Here is a 17,980-nt window from a genome sequence, read left to right on the forward strand (position 1 = left end):
TGTAGATATGCCAGTTTTTCGAATTTGGGGGATTTTTGTCAATGATTGTATCTCAGATACATCCTTAATCGAGTTGCGCAATATTTCAGTCGCGACAAAAGGAAACGCAGATTTCTAATTCTTCCGAAGGTTTAACCCACGTATTATTACGTTATCGTGTCGTTCGATCGGGCACGTTGGTTTTTCCGCGTACAGATCTCACGCCGTGATTTTATATTGTTATGATTAATTATAGTTGTTTGGCTTTTTCGCGTAATTGTCTCGCGATACTCACGATTATTGCATTGCCAGTCGGTGTGACCCCGAAAGCGGTTATTTTTTACGACCCTTACGTTAATTAACTTTAAAGAACTCGCCTCGTCCACGTGATCAACGAATGCGTGTTCTCACGCGAAGGTCCCTGCGAGCGTGCACAACGTCATATTTCGTTGTTGAATTAGTAGGTACATTTCGCTCGGCCGAAAATCGTCGGCGACCTTTAATTTCGAGAAATCTTCGCGGTAATGCCACAATATCTTGAATCTCAAGTTAGCATGCAATTTCCTTTTTGCGGATTCGGCACCGCAATGTAGCATATCGTTATTTTATACTAATTAGATTTGCGAGGAATGTGGCTATTTGCGCGGCACACAAATCTGCCTTCGACTTAATAAAACGTTACATTAACGTGATTCAACTACGTAATAGTAGACATGATAAGTATAACAAGTAGCTAGAGTAATCACCCCTTTGAAAAATGTCTTAAATAAACACATCATTGTTCAATTAATTTCGGAATAACTATAGTATTACAAGTACAAGCATTCATTTCGTGGACACAGAGAATGGGGAATTTAGAGCGATATATTTTAATAAAATATTACGACACGAGCGCTCTTTAGTGTAGCTCTGAGCCCTTCTTTTGTGTCGGTTGATTTATTAATCGTTGGAATCTTTGTTATTCGTTTAGAGTAATTGCTTGTATTAAGAGACGTAAATGTGCGATGAAACAATGCGTTTAGACGAGCGCGTTAAACTATAAGAAACAGGTGATAAATTATCGTGCTTATTAACTCACTCTTGTGCCGCTTGATCTCGTTCGTTCGCCGCGGCGTTACGGCGAGTGGGAATCATCGAAAAATCCCACTGTCATTCGGCATTCGTGCCCGAAGCTTTGCTTCGCGTCATGGCGGTGGTTGCGTGCCAGCCGCGGTTCACCCTGAAATACGCCTCGTCGCCTTGAAATTCGCTGGCCGGAGTGCGCGGCATTACCCCCTTTCCGAACTTCGCATCCGCTATTTCTGGCGGCGAGACATACCTTACGGGCAAGTACATTTCTCACTGTCAACGTAATCCTGTAATGCTGTTTCCGGTCTGCTACGGGCGAGATAACTTTTCCGAATTACCGTAGGAAAATTGCATCAACTGGCGGCGGCCGTCACGGGTTTCAGCGGTTGAAAAATGAATTCAACATAGTCGTCGTCGTAATCGACGGCAAAGATTCGGGTGTGAAAACAATTCTCGGGGGAGACTTGTCATCGGTAAGACCCAGTACAGACGGTGAGGCCGTTATGCACCGACAGGTCACCTTGACGTCGACCCCACGACTCCGGAAACAACAGCTCTAGAACTATGCCGGACATCGCGCGATGTGTCGTCCCGGATAGGATCGAGCTTAATAGCGGCTGTAAATCACTCATGGTGATCACGCGCGACGCCTGCGAAAACAAGCGGAAGTGTAACCTTATAATCATCGCGGAAGACAGCGAAGCTGGTACATTTGTCAACGTCGAGTCGAGCTTCGAAGCTCTCACGGTCTCGCCGGACGTAACTTGAAAGTTTTCGGACAACATCTTCGATCGGCCAGTTTTTGAGCGGCGAATTGACGCGAACGCGCGACTACCGCGGCCAATTTCTCGCCTGCCTAAATCGGAGAACTACGAGATGAATCTTAACACGGGTCGATAGAGCCGGGAGACCATTCCAAATCCCTTCCAGCCGCAAACTTCCTGGAACAAAATGACGCCAGCGTCGCAGGGAGGAGGATTATCCGGCTCGCTTTGTACCCGGATGGGTGAAGGCTGAAATTAGCTTACTCCGACAAAGTTGGTATTATCAAACCGCGCTTTATATTCATGCTTTGCGCGCCGGAAAACTTTGTCCCGCTTGTAATTGTATTCCGAAAAGTAGTGCCTACTCGATACTTTCTCTCACTTTAAACAGATTACATCTCTTGAAATAACTTTCGACATGCAAAGTTAATAACCGTGATTTTAAAGTTGAAATTTCAATATCGAGCGCAACATCGAAGATCGCGCGGGATTAACGATCGACGAAGAGCGCGACGGACGTCTTTCAGCTATAAAATGCCTGTTCAAACTTTGGAGAATCTGTTGGAATTTCGAAATATACATAAAGAAAATTCGTCCAACTCTGGGCAGCAGCTTCGTGTACTACGTAACTGCTCTCGTTTTGTTTCCCTCGTTATATCGTGGTGTTGCGTGTTAACGAGGATTGCTCTTAAAACGTGCAATGACCCAGTACTACCAGCCGCTACTTCCGGGTATCATCCACCTGGAGTAGATAAAGCGTGTTTCTCCATATCTACATTTCCACGTGCCTCCACTCCTTGAGTCACTTCATGGTCACGCACACTCTTTCGCGCGAGATAAGATCTTCCAGCGCAAACGAACACGTTTCATTCATTCAATCGCATGCTCGGTCTCATTCATTAACCGTTCAAAAAATCGTCTAATGCAATAAAATTATGTAACCTAACGATGCGACCTGTAACTTTATCTGTAATAAAGGATGTAGGAGAGCTGTATGTTTTTATTCAGTTGTCAATCCCTTCTCGAGGCAAATCCAAGGCGCATTTCGCTATCCTTGTCACAGCGATCCAAATTAATCCAGTCTTAGCGTGCGGTCAAAGTTATCTGTAGTCTATCATGGATGAAGAAAGCGACACGCACAGGGACTCGGGTGAATACACAAAGTCCGGGCGCAAAAAACGGAAACTCGTTTCAATTCTGTTCCGCATGGCCTTAGAGATCGCAGAAACGACTTCTCGCAAACTTTACGTTGCGTGCTGGCGTGACTCGCCTTGAAATGCGCAGCGAGAACCGACGGGATATTCCTCTTTGTCACCGTCGCTTTAATGGAGCTTTCGGATTATTCAGCAATGAAACGCCACGGTTTTATAACGCGAAAAACAGGGTTTTCCCACCGCTCGCAAGATGCTCTCGCCGCAAACTTTTCGGAGAGTAAAACTTTCTCGTAGAAACGCGATTCGCCATTTGGTTACCATTTTTCACGCCGTTTCACACCACCGCGAGATCACTGCAGTTGCATCCGATATGTTTGTTCCCTCACACCGCTTGAATATAAAAGCGTGTCGTGCGAATGCATTAACTCCCCCACGATTGAATTTCTGTCCCGACAGATTTTCTCGCTCGTCTGCTTGCACTCGCGGCGGCTGGAGATCGTTTACTTTGCACCGAAACACAATTTTTCGCTACCGTAGCCAATCATGGTTGGCTGAAGATATTTTGCTGCCCTAACTGTAAATTTCTAAACCACAGCAAACGGCTTGCTGTCGCACCCGACACAATAGGCACGGTAGCAAAGTATTTAGCGATCGCAACTAAATATTAGCTGCCCATATCTTGCCACGTGCATTTTCCTTTCCTTCTTCTTCCTCGTGTATTAGGCTTAAAAGCCTGTTTTATCCAGTTCGTTCTGATACTTTGAGCATTTGGTTTTACTTCATTTTTGGTAGGCTGCTAATCTTGTCGAAGGAAACCTCCCACCTGGATTGGCTATACCCCTGAAGGGGTATGTGTGGCAAGATACTATCGGTGGTTGCCACTTCCCTTCGGGAGATTCCGAAAAAGAGAACCGGCGGTGTCCGTAGATTTCAACTCGGATCTTTTCCTTCATTTGTTTACTAAGCAGCGCACATTTCTCTGCGCCGCACTCGCCCACGTTTTCCTTATTTCCGTGTGGTAAAAACAAAACCGCAAAATCAATTTCGCTACTTCTGCAGAAGACAGTCTCATGCGACGGAGAGCTAATTTGCGTTTCATAAGTTATTAACTCAAATGGAATATAATTCGAAGTGATTACAATGCAGTAATTTGCTAGACGTACGTTTCAATTTGCATTTAGCGCTCGACTTTGCCGCGTTACGTAACGGAAAAATGCGCGTATCGCTCTAATATCGCATCGCGCGAGCAGTCAATCCCGCGCTCCTAATTTATTTCCTGCGATATGGCAGCGAAGAAAAAAAAGAGGGTAATTTGAATATGGATATTATCGCACTGATACGACAACACCGATGGGAAACCTGCTCGGTTTCAGCTCACTTGGAATTTGTCATGCTCGCAAGATCGCGATCGTGTACAAGCTCGACAAGCTCGCATTTTCCACGGCATTTATCTTCGTTGCGCATTGTGCTCGCGACTCGATTAGGACTGACTTTTCGATTCTAACACGTCGTCGCGAGCGAGCGTTGCACGCGACGTGGCAGGTTCACCTTGAAGACGGGACCACCCTGCACCCTGCACCCTGCACCTGACGCGACCCTGTCTCACCCGTTCGTTCCTGTCTGCCCCAAGGTCGCAAGCGCGATCGCATTACTCTCTGTCGTTTTTCGTGCCTCTCGGTCCTCAGCGTGGTTTATACCGCCGAGCTGTAAGCCGCGTTGCGTGCCGTGCACGAGCTTGCAACCCTCAAGTACTGCCCTCCGGCGGTTACTACCCCGTTGTTCTTAAATCTTAAACGTATGTATCCCTATGACAATCACAAAGGTGCGAAGTCCGAAGGTCGAGGCTCCACGAAATCTAACAATATACGATACGAGGCACGGCGGATCGATTTTGCAAGTATAACAAATGTGGACAATTTCCACACTTGTACTGTCCACATGTTATAATTTCCACAATGTTAAGTGCAAAATTCTTTCCGCGTAAAGAAAAAGTTGATAAATCGATCGTTAAAAAAATGCCTTACTTTGTATGGATAAAACCGGATCTGGACCAAGCAAATAAACGCGCGCGAGCACGAGTGAAAAACTAGTTTTAATAGACGCGAACAGCGTGGCGAGTTGTTCATTCGCGTTCGTTCGCAATCGTTTAGTCGGGATCCGCAGATTTAACGCGGTAACGTTGATTCGATATTCTAAACAGATTATAGCGGCCGTTTCCAACATCCTTTATTAAAACTCGTGGAAACTGCGTGCTTCAAGTAAATTTGATCTCTCTGCTGAATCATACTCGCGGTTATATTATTCATCAAAGGCGAGGAGGAAACGAGGCAAAGTTTCTTTGCTGACTCCTAGTGAAACAGGGTATACCTGTATAGGCACGTATATCCAGTTTCGATCTATTTACGTTGTATTTCCTCACCTATAGTTATATTTTCAGGCACAGATCACATTTGTCTCCGAGCATAAACGGCTTTGAGACGTGTCTTTCACCTCAGGTGTCTCTTATTGGAAATTTTCTGGCGGAAACATATTTTGCCGTCCTTTTACGGCGGAAGCTGCGATATATACGAAACTTTCAGCGAGCCAAATCCAGCAATGTGGGAAATTTCGTAGTTATCATTGGAAGACAAATGGAGGATGAAATTAAATTCCTTGGCCTTATCGAGCCAATACATACCGCGAGATCATGATATCTCTTCCATATCACTTACAATTAATGGCCGCCGATACCGTCCTGTATCCTCTTTTTTTACCTACAAATAAGTGATAATAAACTATGTTTCGATCTCACTTTGACGAACGAACGAAAAGAATTACAACGCTAGCACTTTTTTCCTCTATCTTCTACGCTTATCTTTTACATGTATTTATAAAAAGAACAATGGAGTTTTTAATCGCAGAGCTAAAAATAATTAAACTATTAATAAACGACCAAAGATAAAAGAGCGTGTAACGGCGTGCATTAAAAGTAACTCGAGAAAATAGCATCGTCGGGGTTTACAACATTTTCTGTACGTCGTATTCCTATTCGGAATTGTGTGGTACAATCGCCATGGCCGAAATTGCTCCCGACGAGGAATATATATATCGATCGACCGGCCGCTCCCAGAACACGGAAATAAGCTCGGGAAAAGCGCGGCATCATGCTCCGAGAATAAAAGGAATCCGCGAAGGTAGATTTGTTTTCAGAAAAATTTTGCTTCCTAACGAGAGCGCGGCACCGGCGCTCGTCAATTCGCAACGATAATCGATGCCAATTTTTGTTATCGTAACTGTAACGCAGAGTAATAAAGTCGTACAAGCGGAATCGGTCCCCGATGACAGCGGGGACGATCGTCGTTTACCGTATTCTTTCGTCGCGCACGCTGTCGTCGTTTCCGCAACACCCGGTTGTTTACTCGAGCGTGTTCGCGATCGTAGATAGATTTCGCAGCGCGCTGGCCACCAGATACTGGGCACCGTGTGTTCGGGTGAACCCGAATCGGGAAATGCCAACGGGTGCAGCGCGATATCAATTCCGATCTCTCGACACGAGATATTTTTCCAGGGCTGCGGGATACGTATGTCTCTTTTTCGAACAAAACTTCCGTAAAACATAGCTTCGAAACGCGATATCACCTGGTTTCGGCGATAAATTAAAGATACGGTAAACAACTTTAAAAGTACGGCGACGTTTAATACCTTAAGATAAAATACATTTGCGGAAACATGATTAATTACGTCCCCTTCTGCTAATTACATAGAATAAAATAATTGCACTACCGGGGCTAATTATACGCGTGGGATTATTTCCTGTAAACAATTAGTTACTATAAGCTTGCGCGATTAATTAGTTCTCGCAATTGTAAATTTATTCTGTTTATAATGAATTGTACAACTGACAATGGGTAATAAGTAAGGAGCATTATATGAAAGAGACCGAGGGGGAAACCGCTGAGGGCATTGTCGTGTACAGATTTGCGGCATTATTGGCTATTACTGGACATTTTTAGGTATTTTTACGGCATTAATTTTTGGGCATTAGGTCTTGCTAAGGCATTATACATATAAAATAAGATAAAATAAGATGAAACAAAATAAATAAGATGAAACACGATAATATGATAATGTAATGGTTCTGATTAGTTTGTTGCATTATATTTGCAATCACGATTCAGTTGAGAATAAAGTTTGTCTTGTCACACAGTCTGAGCTTCAAAGATAAATTTTGGCATTCACACAATAGATTTAATCACCTTTTTTAAATGGAACAATTAATCAGTGCCACCATGCATGTACACCAATGCCCACTGGGCATTAGTGGGCATTGGTGTACAAGACTTTGGTCAGCGGTTTCCTCCTCGGAAGAGACACTCTCGTCACTTCATGCTAGCTTGACTATCGTTACACGAAAGCGATAACAGCGCTCTAGCAGCCTTGTGTATATCCGCTGTGTACAGATACTCAGAATATTTAACGCACTATGAAATATAAATGTACAATGAATATTTTACCTTGCATTTTACATTAATTTAAAAGAATTAAACTTGGGCTCGTCAGCATTGCCTAAGATGACGATTAATTGCGTTCGACTAATTGAGCGAGCATTTTAGAATAAAAAAACACCGTCATTTAAATTTAAAAAAGAAATTTGCTTCACTTTAATTGAAGGATGCATATAATTACATGTTATTAATAGCAAATTTTAATTCTTACCGGCAAATTATTCAACTTTTTTAAATTTGAATAATTGATTAATTGTTCCATTTAAAAAAAAGGTGATTAAATCCATTGTTTGAAGACCAAAATTAATCTTTGAAACTCGGACAGTGTGTCAAGACAAACTTTATTCTCAACTGAATCGTGATTGCAAATATAATGCAACAAACTAGTCGGAATTCTTCAATGTCGCCAGCGGTAATTAACAACGCGAGTGTTTTCTTGGCCACACCTGGCATCTTTAATAATACAGAGACTTTAGTGCGAAAAATATCACCTCAGCCAGAGTTTGACCCTGGACCTCCCTACACTCTAGGCGGGCGTCTCACCAATTCGACCACCGAGGCATATTTTTCGCAATTAATTTTCTCTATTATTAGAGATGCCGCGGTATGGCCAAGAAAACACTGACGTTGATAACGTAACAAATATCAAATTGATTCTCAAGATCTGTCTATTAAACCGTATCGCGTTTCAAGATTGATTTCAGCTGAGTTCTTCGGCAGAAACGCGGCTATAAATACGGGCATAAAAAGCACATCGAACGGGAGTTCGCTCGGTGCAGCCGACCAACAGCTCGATGGTTGTTTGTCGATCTTCCCGTCAGTCTGACATGTCTCTACTGGACGCAGCTGTTTACTCAAGAGCGTTTCGACCAAGTCCAGTCATAATCAAAAGTTGATCTTGTCCCGAAAATGTAATGCGGATAATACCCACAACGGGAGAACGCACAACGCTCGAGTTGCCTTTCTCCCTCCGAACAGTTAAAACAAATTTCCAAGTGCCGTTTAAAGCAGCGAATAAAAAAAAAAGAAAAGCGAGAAGGCATGGGACGCCCGGAGCAGCCCGAGGCGCGCGAAGTAATTCGACAATCGAATTCGTTTAAGGACGCGAACGCTGGGAATACAGAAGAACAAAATACGAAGGAAGACTTGGACCAGCGCGCGCTTGACGCCTCAATCTCGTTATAGTTCGGAACCGTGACTAAAGTTTCAAAGTAATTGGCACCGAGTATGTAGGTTAGTCGTTGTTCGCAATGTTAATGTCTTTCCAGCTACTTTGCGCGGTAATCGATTGGGTAACGAGCGACCGAAAAGGCCATCCGTGGGTCCACTGATTGCCCGAGTCATCGTCGCGATACCACTGATGCATCGCGATACAGCGCAATATCATTAGCAAGGCGAGAGAGAGAGAGAGAGAGAGAGAGAGAGGGGGGGGAGGGGGGAGAGAGAGCTTCGTTACTCTGATTGCCGTGTAGTGCTGTTTAATCAGATTCTGTATTCCCGGATGGTATACGTTCCGTAACACGGCTAGTTATCCCCTACACGCTGACAGACGAGAGTGATACTGCTTGAGAAATTCCAAGTGTAATCACGCATCTTAATTAACGCTCTTCCGCTCATTACGGTAAATATGATTAATCGTTGAAACACAGGTGTCCCTTGTCTCTGAAGAAACGATTTGTTTCTAGCTGTTAATCAGCTGGAAATTTTTGGTGGAGCAAATTCAAGTTGCTTAAAAATATCGTTAACGCGCGATAAATGAGAAATTTTCTTTTGTAGTCGAGTGCAACAAAATCCGCGGCTCGAGGTGATTTTAGTATTGACAAGTGACTCACCAGTTCTCAGAAGCGTCCTCGTCGAGGATGGTCCCGTCAGCGAGTCGGTGAGGCAAATTAGACGTCGTGCGCGGTCGATTCCGGACCCTCGGCGGACCAACGACACCGGTTCTCGAGAGGCCAGCTCGGAAGGACGCCCTTGCCCTGTCGACTGCTCGAGTCAACGTCATTGAGTCTCATTAGTACTGTTAGTAGTCGGTGTTAGAGCGCGACGGCGTGTAAAGAGCGCAGCGCTTTTGCATGAATTACCGTCGCAACAGCCGGCAATTACACATCTACGACGGTCGATACGCGACGACCGGCCAGTTTTTCTTATCATCTACATCCTCGACGCTTGGCTAAATGTACGCAAAACACGTAGGATAAACATGTAGGACGTGTGGAATGCAAGTGTTGTATAATACCTGGCACGACAGGTCTCGCGAAACAACATGCGCATATGCTTAAGCTCAATTGAATGGTATAGGCTCGTGTTAAAGTTGCTAAACAACTCGCGATAAGAAATGTCGCAGAATTATCTAATACCGATCCATTACGGTATCATTAACCTTTGTTTGTTTCTCAACTCAATGCACGAAGTCTTCGTTAACCCTTTGAAGCATACATTTTTCTATTCAACCATTTTTTGTGAAACTTCGTATACAAGCAACTTTGGGGTCGCTCATTACGAATCCGCTATTAGATTTTCATAATTTAAAATGGTGGAATTCCAAACTTAAAAAATAACACCATTCAACTGTAATTCAACTATGCTAAGAAACATTATTTAGATATTATTAGGAGCCATGGAATCGAAATTTCAGTTGAAAATTCTTATAGAATATAAAAAATAGCACGCGCGAAATGACGAATGCAAAATTGAAATTTGATCATTTCTTAGAATTTATTCATTCTCGGCTCTACCCTAGAGCTAACGACGCGGACGTGATGAGTCCCTAAACACTGTAATCAAACGAAAATGCTGGAAGAACCTGAAAGCTTGAAAAATTCACGTACTCTGCGTCCGCCATTTTGGGCCGATCATTTTGAATTTTGAAAATCTGATCACATTAGATTCGTAATGAGCGACCCCGGAAACCCCTTTGTACAAAGTTTTCAAGAAAGTCTTAAAAAACTTACAACAATAATGAACTTTTCCGAAAAAATTGCTGTTTTTCACATTTGTTTAGTTATAAAACTTTTACAATAAATATCAAAGACTACTCAACGTTTTTTATGTTCTTTTATCGCTAAGATACCGAGAAAATGCAAAAACCCGACCTAAAATCGTTAGCTAGAAATGAAATGGCCAAAAAGCAAGGAAGTTAAAGGTGGTAACGTGGGTTACCATCATGCTTCGAAGGATTAACAATCGTTATTTCATGTTTTATAACCATAACGATTGTGTGATTTACATATTTAATATTTAACGCCGGCGATAATTGCGTTTAATATCTCTGTCGAAAAATTAATGACACGTGCGTCGAAAGTTAACGACGGGTTTGACTCGGTCGATTCCGCATCGTCGCGCTCGGCCCATCGAACTTGTCACTTGTCAAGTACTGGAAAATCCATTTGCCAGCGCCGCTCGGCAAGGATACTTCATAAAGATAAGTCAGTCAACGTCGTACTTTTAATTCGCCGCCCGACATCGCGACGTCTGGCACACAGATGACAGAATGTGCAATCCCCATTTCTGCTCTACGCCGCTTGATTTCGCGCCAGCCGTGGCCGTTGAACTTTCGTTAAAATATTATGACTGTCTTGAAACCTGCGCCCGTCGAACGCCGCTAAAATTCGTCAGTCTTCAATTGAAAAATGACGCGTGCGTAACAGTCGCGTCGAGTTTTACCAAGAATTCCCTCGAAACGAGACACGTGAATCACTCGTGTAGAGAGATTTTAGGTTCTTTAAAAGTCTCACCCGAGACACTAATTTCCCACGGGTGCCGTTAATATTCATTATTTATCAATCAGAAAATGGCGTGTCTGGCGCGCGTTATTTGCATCAGAGTACGCTGAAAAAACGCGATTATCGATGAAAATGCGCGCGTTATTTGCTCGTTACATTTAATTTCAATATGCAAATGCACGCGATTAAAACGCCACGGTAAAACGCGACAAAGAAACTCTAATGTAATCATATTCATACTCGGATACGAGCCGGGAGACAAAATTACAGCTGCGATCGCTCATCCTCAGTGCAGTCGAAGAAAAATGTGTGGATAAAGAGACGCTTGGGGAAGAGAGAGACGATCAGATACAGCGGCCACAATCTTCTCGTGTGTGCGCTATATGCATTTATCGATTGTTATAAAACGGGAGGGACTTCGCGAATGTCCGCCGGAATAATGTGCCATTAGGATGCGGATTGATTGGACCGTTTCCGAGTTGTTTTCCCACATGATATCGACTTGAGCTAATATCACGCCGACTCGGTAATAAGAGAAAAATGAATAGGGACAAATATGGAATCAGAAATTGAAAAATGACGGGCCGACGTAAATGATCTAGAATAAAGAGAAAATAAAGGATTTGAATAAGTATGGAAACGACCTTACTGCGTTGACAAAAAAAATTTTTTCAACTACGTAAATAGATTTGCTTAAACTTGATTTTTTACTGAAGCAAATATTTATTCTATTTAAATAAAAGTAACGTCGAATGACCAGACACATTGTACAACGAAACTTCTGACTTCCAACATAATTTTCACATCTCTAATCTGACGAATCTTGTAAGTTTTTATTATATAAAAAAATGCCTTAATTTCATTTTCTGTCACGCGAGATCTTATCTTAATTTAGTTCATATGTTGTTTTTCTGTTCTTCAGACATTTGTAGGGGCTCTTGTAAGTTCGTTACCTGAAGAGGACCAGCATTACTGGCCGAAACGTTGTGATTTATTGTAATAAAGAATTGCCAGTAAGGTCGTTTCCACACTTATTCAAATTCTTCATTTCTCGACTGGCGTCACTGAGCTGCTATTTAATAAAATAGAGGCTTAAAAAATATAGATAATTACCGCGGCACAATTAATAACTTTATGTACGATTAAGTTTTTAAAGAGGCGTCTTAATTATGCGGACAAGGTTCCGAAATATAATCACACTTGATAATTATCTAATGATTATTAATCGCAATAATCGCGACACTAGACGATCGATTTATTTAGATGATGGATTACTCCATCAAATATCCGTTATTGATTGCGTTTTGATGAGGCTAAGGCTGAATGGCCTAAGCTCCCGGAGAGACAATCTCAAACTCTGTATGAACTATCGATTGCGGATTATATCGGCCTTTCAGAATTCCTACGCATTCTTGGTACCTCGAATGAGCTAAAGTGGCAGCGGAGATAGTACTTGATTTATCTGTGCATGGCATGTCCCTTGCGTCTTATATTCGCGGTTAATTGTATTTGGAGCAGCCACTCGCCACTTATCAAATGTATTACACATCAAAACGTACGAGTTTTGCCGTGTTAAATAAAATGTCTCCAATGTCCCGAAAATTACTTATCCCGCCGTGATTCGTCTCGTGACAATCACATCGTCGCGATTCGCTCGAGGGGCAAACTTTTTTCGACCGACGGAAAAACGCGCGACAACGCCCTAGAACCGAGTGAGAGCGAGGGCGGAAATGTAATCGCGCCCATTCATTTCTTTTTTCATGCGTGACACTCGTGAAAACGGCATTTCCCCGAGCACGCTCTTAACGCAACGCGACTTTACGCTACGAGATCGATTTCTGTTACAAGTCTCTAACCATCAGCTAAGCTGCTTAGGGGGCGGATTATCAACCAGGAGGTAAGGTACCTATAGCTACCTATTCGAGGGCATAACATTTATTATCGGGTCAGGGTTAACCGTTAGGCGCGCCACACACACGTCCAGCGCTCTGCAGCGTCACTCTAAAAATAGTTTCGCGAGCACTCCAGATATAAAACGCGACCACGTGTCCCGTCCCCCCCGTACGCATATATGCATATGCGTATAATATGCATGCACGTACGCACACGTGCGTGTCTTCTCTAAATTCACTCGGGAAACTGGCAAGAACCTCGCGGCAAGAACTTGCGGCGCGTCAGCGAACTGCATTGACAAGTGAGTCGACACAAAGGAAAGTAGAGATTTCATCAGCAGAGATTGCGGTGGATATTACGCGGGGAAGCGGTATTGAAAGCGCCAAGCTTCTTTTTTCCCGCGTATTTTACGCTGCATCCGCAAAAGCAAAGTCTAATTACGGAGACGCGTTTTCGCATGGAAAAATTGCAAGTGCGTTGACACACGGGTGGTAAGGTAATCCACGTACACGCACCGGCATAAATGCTGTCCCTATCCTTGTGAGGTGCACGCACACAACTAGAGTCCCTGCAGTTGTGTGCGTGCGCCTCACAAGGATAGGGACAGCATTTATGCCGGTGCGTGTACATCCTCAAAAGAGGCGAGACACGGGGGGGGAAAGAAGCGACAATGGCAGCGCATAAGCGATGTAATTGCGTACACGAAAGAGCTCGCTCGCTCCCGAATTTCTGCGGGATTGTAACGCGGGCTCATTATGCGGATATACACCTGACCTGAATCTATGATCGTAATAATGATCGTCACAATGAGGAGTAGCCTACGTGTGCCACACCACGTCCCACTTGTGAACGAGGCGGCCCCGAATGTCAGCGCGACGATGTCTTATAACGGGCGGTGCAGCAGGAAATAATGATAGCCGCGTTTAAAAGCCGCAAGAAGTTATATGTGTGGGAGGCACGAAATGTCTTGGCAGGATATCGTGTGTAAACGTTAGGCTGGAGAAAGAGAGATACCGTTTGAGCCGCGCAATAAGTACAGTCGGGATTTTTCGAATCGGTCTAATCGAGACACACGCCACGTGTGCCGTAACGACAGCCGCGAGGGGGAAATCGCTGACCAAAATCTTGTACACCAATGCTCACTAATGTCCGATGGACGTCACTTTATCTTATTACCTTATTTTATCTCATTTTATCTTCCTAATGCCCCAGCAAGACCTAATGTCCATAAAATGCCTAGCAATGCCCAGTAATGCAAATCTCTACACCACAACGTCCTCAGCGGTTTCCCCCTCGGACAGCTGACTTGGAAGAGAAAGATCTCGATAACGTATAACCCTCTGAAGCCTTTGTCGTATCTTTCGATATTCTTGGGTACGCCCGCTGTATTTATTAACAGCGATCGAGTGAACTTTTCCGCGAAATGTCGGACGTGCTATCGAATTTCGAGGTCCACCGCCGCGGGCTTTACGGTAAACTCCCGCGTGAAAATCTGAGCACGCGCGTGCATTGAGCCGAGTCGAAGTGGAACGAATAAAATTGGAACATACAGCGTGTCGCGAGTCTGTTGTTGGCCTGACTCGGCGGCGGGATCGGGGGCTGCGGTGGCGGCTGTGAGCTCAGATCCTCGAAGTTTATGATTTGCAGGCAAATGTCGTCCACCTCGCTCCTTATTAGCGCTATCACCTCGCTGCAGAGGAACTTGGTTCCTAAAACAGGAAATTAGCAAGTCAGATACAGCCGTACTCGACGCGCGTCCTTCGAGTCCTCGTCACAAAGCGTACACGAGCGAATACTCGAGCGATCCGCTGTGCAAAGCTACGTTTATTTGTAAAATAATCCGCGAGAATACAAAGGGTTCTAGACTAATTGAAAGTTGAACACTTGCAAACCTGGTAAATCATAAAGATACAACGACCGACACAATTGATAGCCAACTAAATTTTTAACCCGCTCCTTTTAAGATATAAATCAATTACAAGTGTAAACGCCGTTTAGGACCTGGCACAGCTGGAGGTAGCCACTTAAATTACTATATGTGACTCTATACACCGTATTTTTTCCATCCTGTCCTGCGCACCGTCACAAACGGACATCCGCAGGTCTTTCGTTAGGTGGAATCATTATCGTCAGTGAATTCACGCGTTATAAAATCGCTCAACGATTTTTCTAAATTATCTTACAAATGCTGTACTTAGCATTTTGCTACGATAACCCCCTCCCTTTCCCCATACTGAAAATTAAAATTCTTATTGCGAAAAATATTACCTCAGCCAGGATTCGATGGGAAAAAAACACGGTATATGGATTCACATAGTAATTTAAGTGGCTACCTCCAGCTGCGCCAGGCCCTAGTATTTGAAAAAAAACCGTATAAGCATCTTAGACTCATTTGAATGCTGGCTATACGCGCAATTCCATCTGCGCTCGCGATACAACTCGAGTTCCCGACGGCATGTCAAAAATCGCATTGATGGCACTTTGATGCGTGTCAAGGTGACGCAGCCGTAAAATTCGGTAATATTGGAGCAGCGAATGAGAAGCACAAACCGCCGGGGAAATTCACGCCGGGACACGTACAAAGAGCCGCAACCTATTCGCGTGGCGTGCGACTGTGCGACGCAATAAATATTACAGATTGACGTTTACTGGATGTCTCTTAGACACCGATGTGCAAACCGGCGCATCGGCGACGATATTTCATTTACGAATAGGCGCGCGGGAAGACAAAAGAGCCGATAGTAAAATTACGAAACTTGCCATAAAAGTCTCTGGATCGCGCCCAAATAGTTTGTCCCTACCAACGCTAATATCCTCGTAAAGCCTAGATTGCCGCTACAGTGACATAAAAGTGTTAAGTTGCCCGATATAAGCCTGCCGTAACACAACTTCGTTACATCAGATCGTGCCAACGTGGATGCAACGCGGAGTTTATCGCGGCCTGCTTATGTTGCAAATATCGCTTGTGGCAGTCTCGTAAAAGAAAAAAAAGGAATCGTATATTTTATCTTTGACATTAGCCGCAGGGAATATAAACACGCGATACCGACTTCCTACAAGCGTCAACTTGGTTTCCTGCTGCGTTAATTAAAACAAAAAATTATCACGAAGGCTGGAATTCGATCATTTCCATTCTCCACGAGGTAGGCTCACCTTGGCTAATTGTTAAAGTCAACGCAGCCGTGACAATCGTGTACGATTAGACGGATAAGATATCAGAAAAGTGTTTTTCTCGGAAGTCGAGTTTCAGTTAGAGAAGCCGGGGCAGCCTTGCGCGGGAGGAAAATAATTTCACGCATAAAGCGCTAACGAGATTTATTCAAAGTAGTTGGCGAACTAATTAACGACGATGTTTACGTGTCGGGGCACCTTGGACGAGATTCGGAGGGCATCGACGAAAGAAAAGTAAGTCCCGTGTGAAAACGCGCCCAGCCAGAAACCGAGCCAAAATTGCCACCTGGATATTCCATAACGAACGTCATTCCACGTGCAGCGTCAACATCCCTGATAAGATCCACATGTCCTATTGGATTACACAAGGCGTCGGTTCGACTTTGTGGTACCACAATAGAACGCATATTTCTCGCCGCGATCAAACGATCGTTTCTCGATCGATGTCACGGCCAAGGCTGATGCGCCAACATATTTTTACTCTCTGAATACCATTATATTTTATCTTGCGCAACGTCAGGGGAGGACTAAGATTAAACTTTCGCAGAATGATGAAAGAATCATGTAATTTTAGAATCACGTGATAAATCTATATATAAAATAGAATGTCAGTACATGTTTCTTAATAACTCTCAAATCCTTCGGCCAATCTGGACCAAAGTTTGTATAGTTATTTTCTAGAATCTTGTGGAAAGTATAGGCTACCATGGAACCTGGACACTCGTCCTTTCCGCGTGATTGTATCCCGTGCCATTACAAGGACAACGCTGGATAGTTGAAGTTTTTTATGAAACGCAATTATTTTTCGCGAAAGATAAGACACATCTTCTATTTCCATACTTCTACAATCCAATCCGGATGTCGTCCTAACTAAATTAGACATTCTAGACAAGCAAGACCCAGTTGTGCCGTTAATTTCGCAGCTCGCGAAATATCGTTAACGTTCAAAACGGTCGATACGTGTGATTTCTTCAGCAACGACATCGATCCGCTGGCGTTTCTTTCTTGCTCTCGGCTTCTCTTTGTCTCTGTGTGAAATCACGCACGTCACGACTGGTCACGCATAGTTGCTCTCTCAAGTCCGGCTGAAATGTGCCAGCGAGTCGTTTCCGAGTGCGCGCGACTCGTGAATTCCAAGCACGAAGCAAGAAGAAGCACGTGCCACTCCGATATCTCTTCTAGGGATTTCTAACGATTTGGTGTCCTTTGAAAGGAAAATGCAATCACATCAAATTTACAGATAAATTATACAACTGAATTTAAGCCTTTCCTTTCCCTATCCTTACGTCGTTCTCTCCGTAACTTGACGCTGAAATGCAAATTTTTATTTTCTTTCTTCTGTATAGAATAATTAAATATTCTGACCTAAATTTAATATTTTAATATTTCAAACTTGTCATCTTTCCTTGCATTCTTATGATTATTTAAATCATAAGCGGCTAAAAAACGGCTAAAAAAAAAGCGGCTTTATACTTATGTGAACGATCGTTCTGAATGATTCAATTTTCGTGAACAAAAAGGAAAGTCGTCGGATTGACATCGTTATTTCGCGAACGCCATTTTGCTGTAAATTTATAATAGCGGGTATTGTCTCTCGAAAATTTTTGCCGCTAAACTTCACTCCTGTGCGGATTTAGGTTTTTGTAGTTGGAAGAAAATGCAGGGGCGGAATAAGAGTTGATGTGCTGGAAAGTGCCAAGTTTTTCAGCCGGATGATACCACCGAAAAGGTTAAACGGTATCACT

General features: G+C 43.6%; 1 protein-coding gene across 6 annotated transcripts in view; it reads right to left on the reverse strand.

Moving 5' to 3' along the window:
• LOC105566847 (potassium voltage-gated channel subfamily H member 2) overlaps window positions 1-17,980 on the reverse strand; it is a 104,579-nt gene that overhangs the window by 58,537 nt on the left and 28,062 nt on the right. For 5 of the 6 annotated variants that reach the window (XM_012021194.1, XM_012021193.1, XM_012021191.1 and 2 more), the window contains exons 3-4: window positions 14,615-14,773; window positions 9,282-9,432 (exon numbers count right to left, since the gene is read on the reverse strand). In XM_012021194.1, the coding sequence (XP_011876584.1) occupies window positions 9,282-9,432; window positions 14,615-14,773 (310 nt within the window). Of the gene's footprint in view, window positions 1-9,281; window positions 10,005-14,614; window positions 14,774-17,980 lie in introns of those variants that run through there. The other variant, XM_012021197.1, reaches the window with a different exon arrangement.

The sequence above is a fragment of the Vollenhovia emeryi genome, unplaced genomic scaffold (genome assembly GCF_000949405.1).
Source record: "Vollenhovia emeryi isolate VEMERY1.0 unplaced genomic scaffold, V.emery_V1.0 DF939142.1, whole genome shotgun sequence".
In the NCBI taxonomy this organism is placed as follows: domain Eukaryota; kingdom Metazoa; phylum Arthropoda; class Insecta; order Hymenoptera; family Formicidae; genus Vollenhovia; species Vollenhovia emeryi.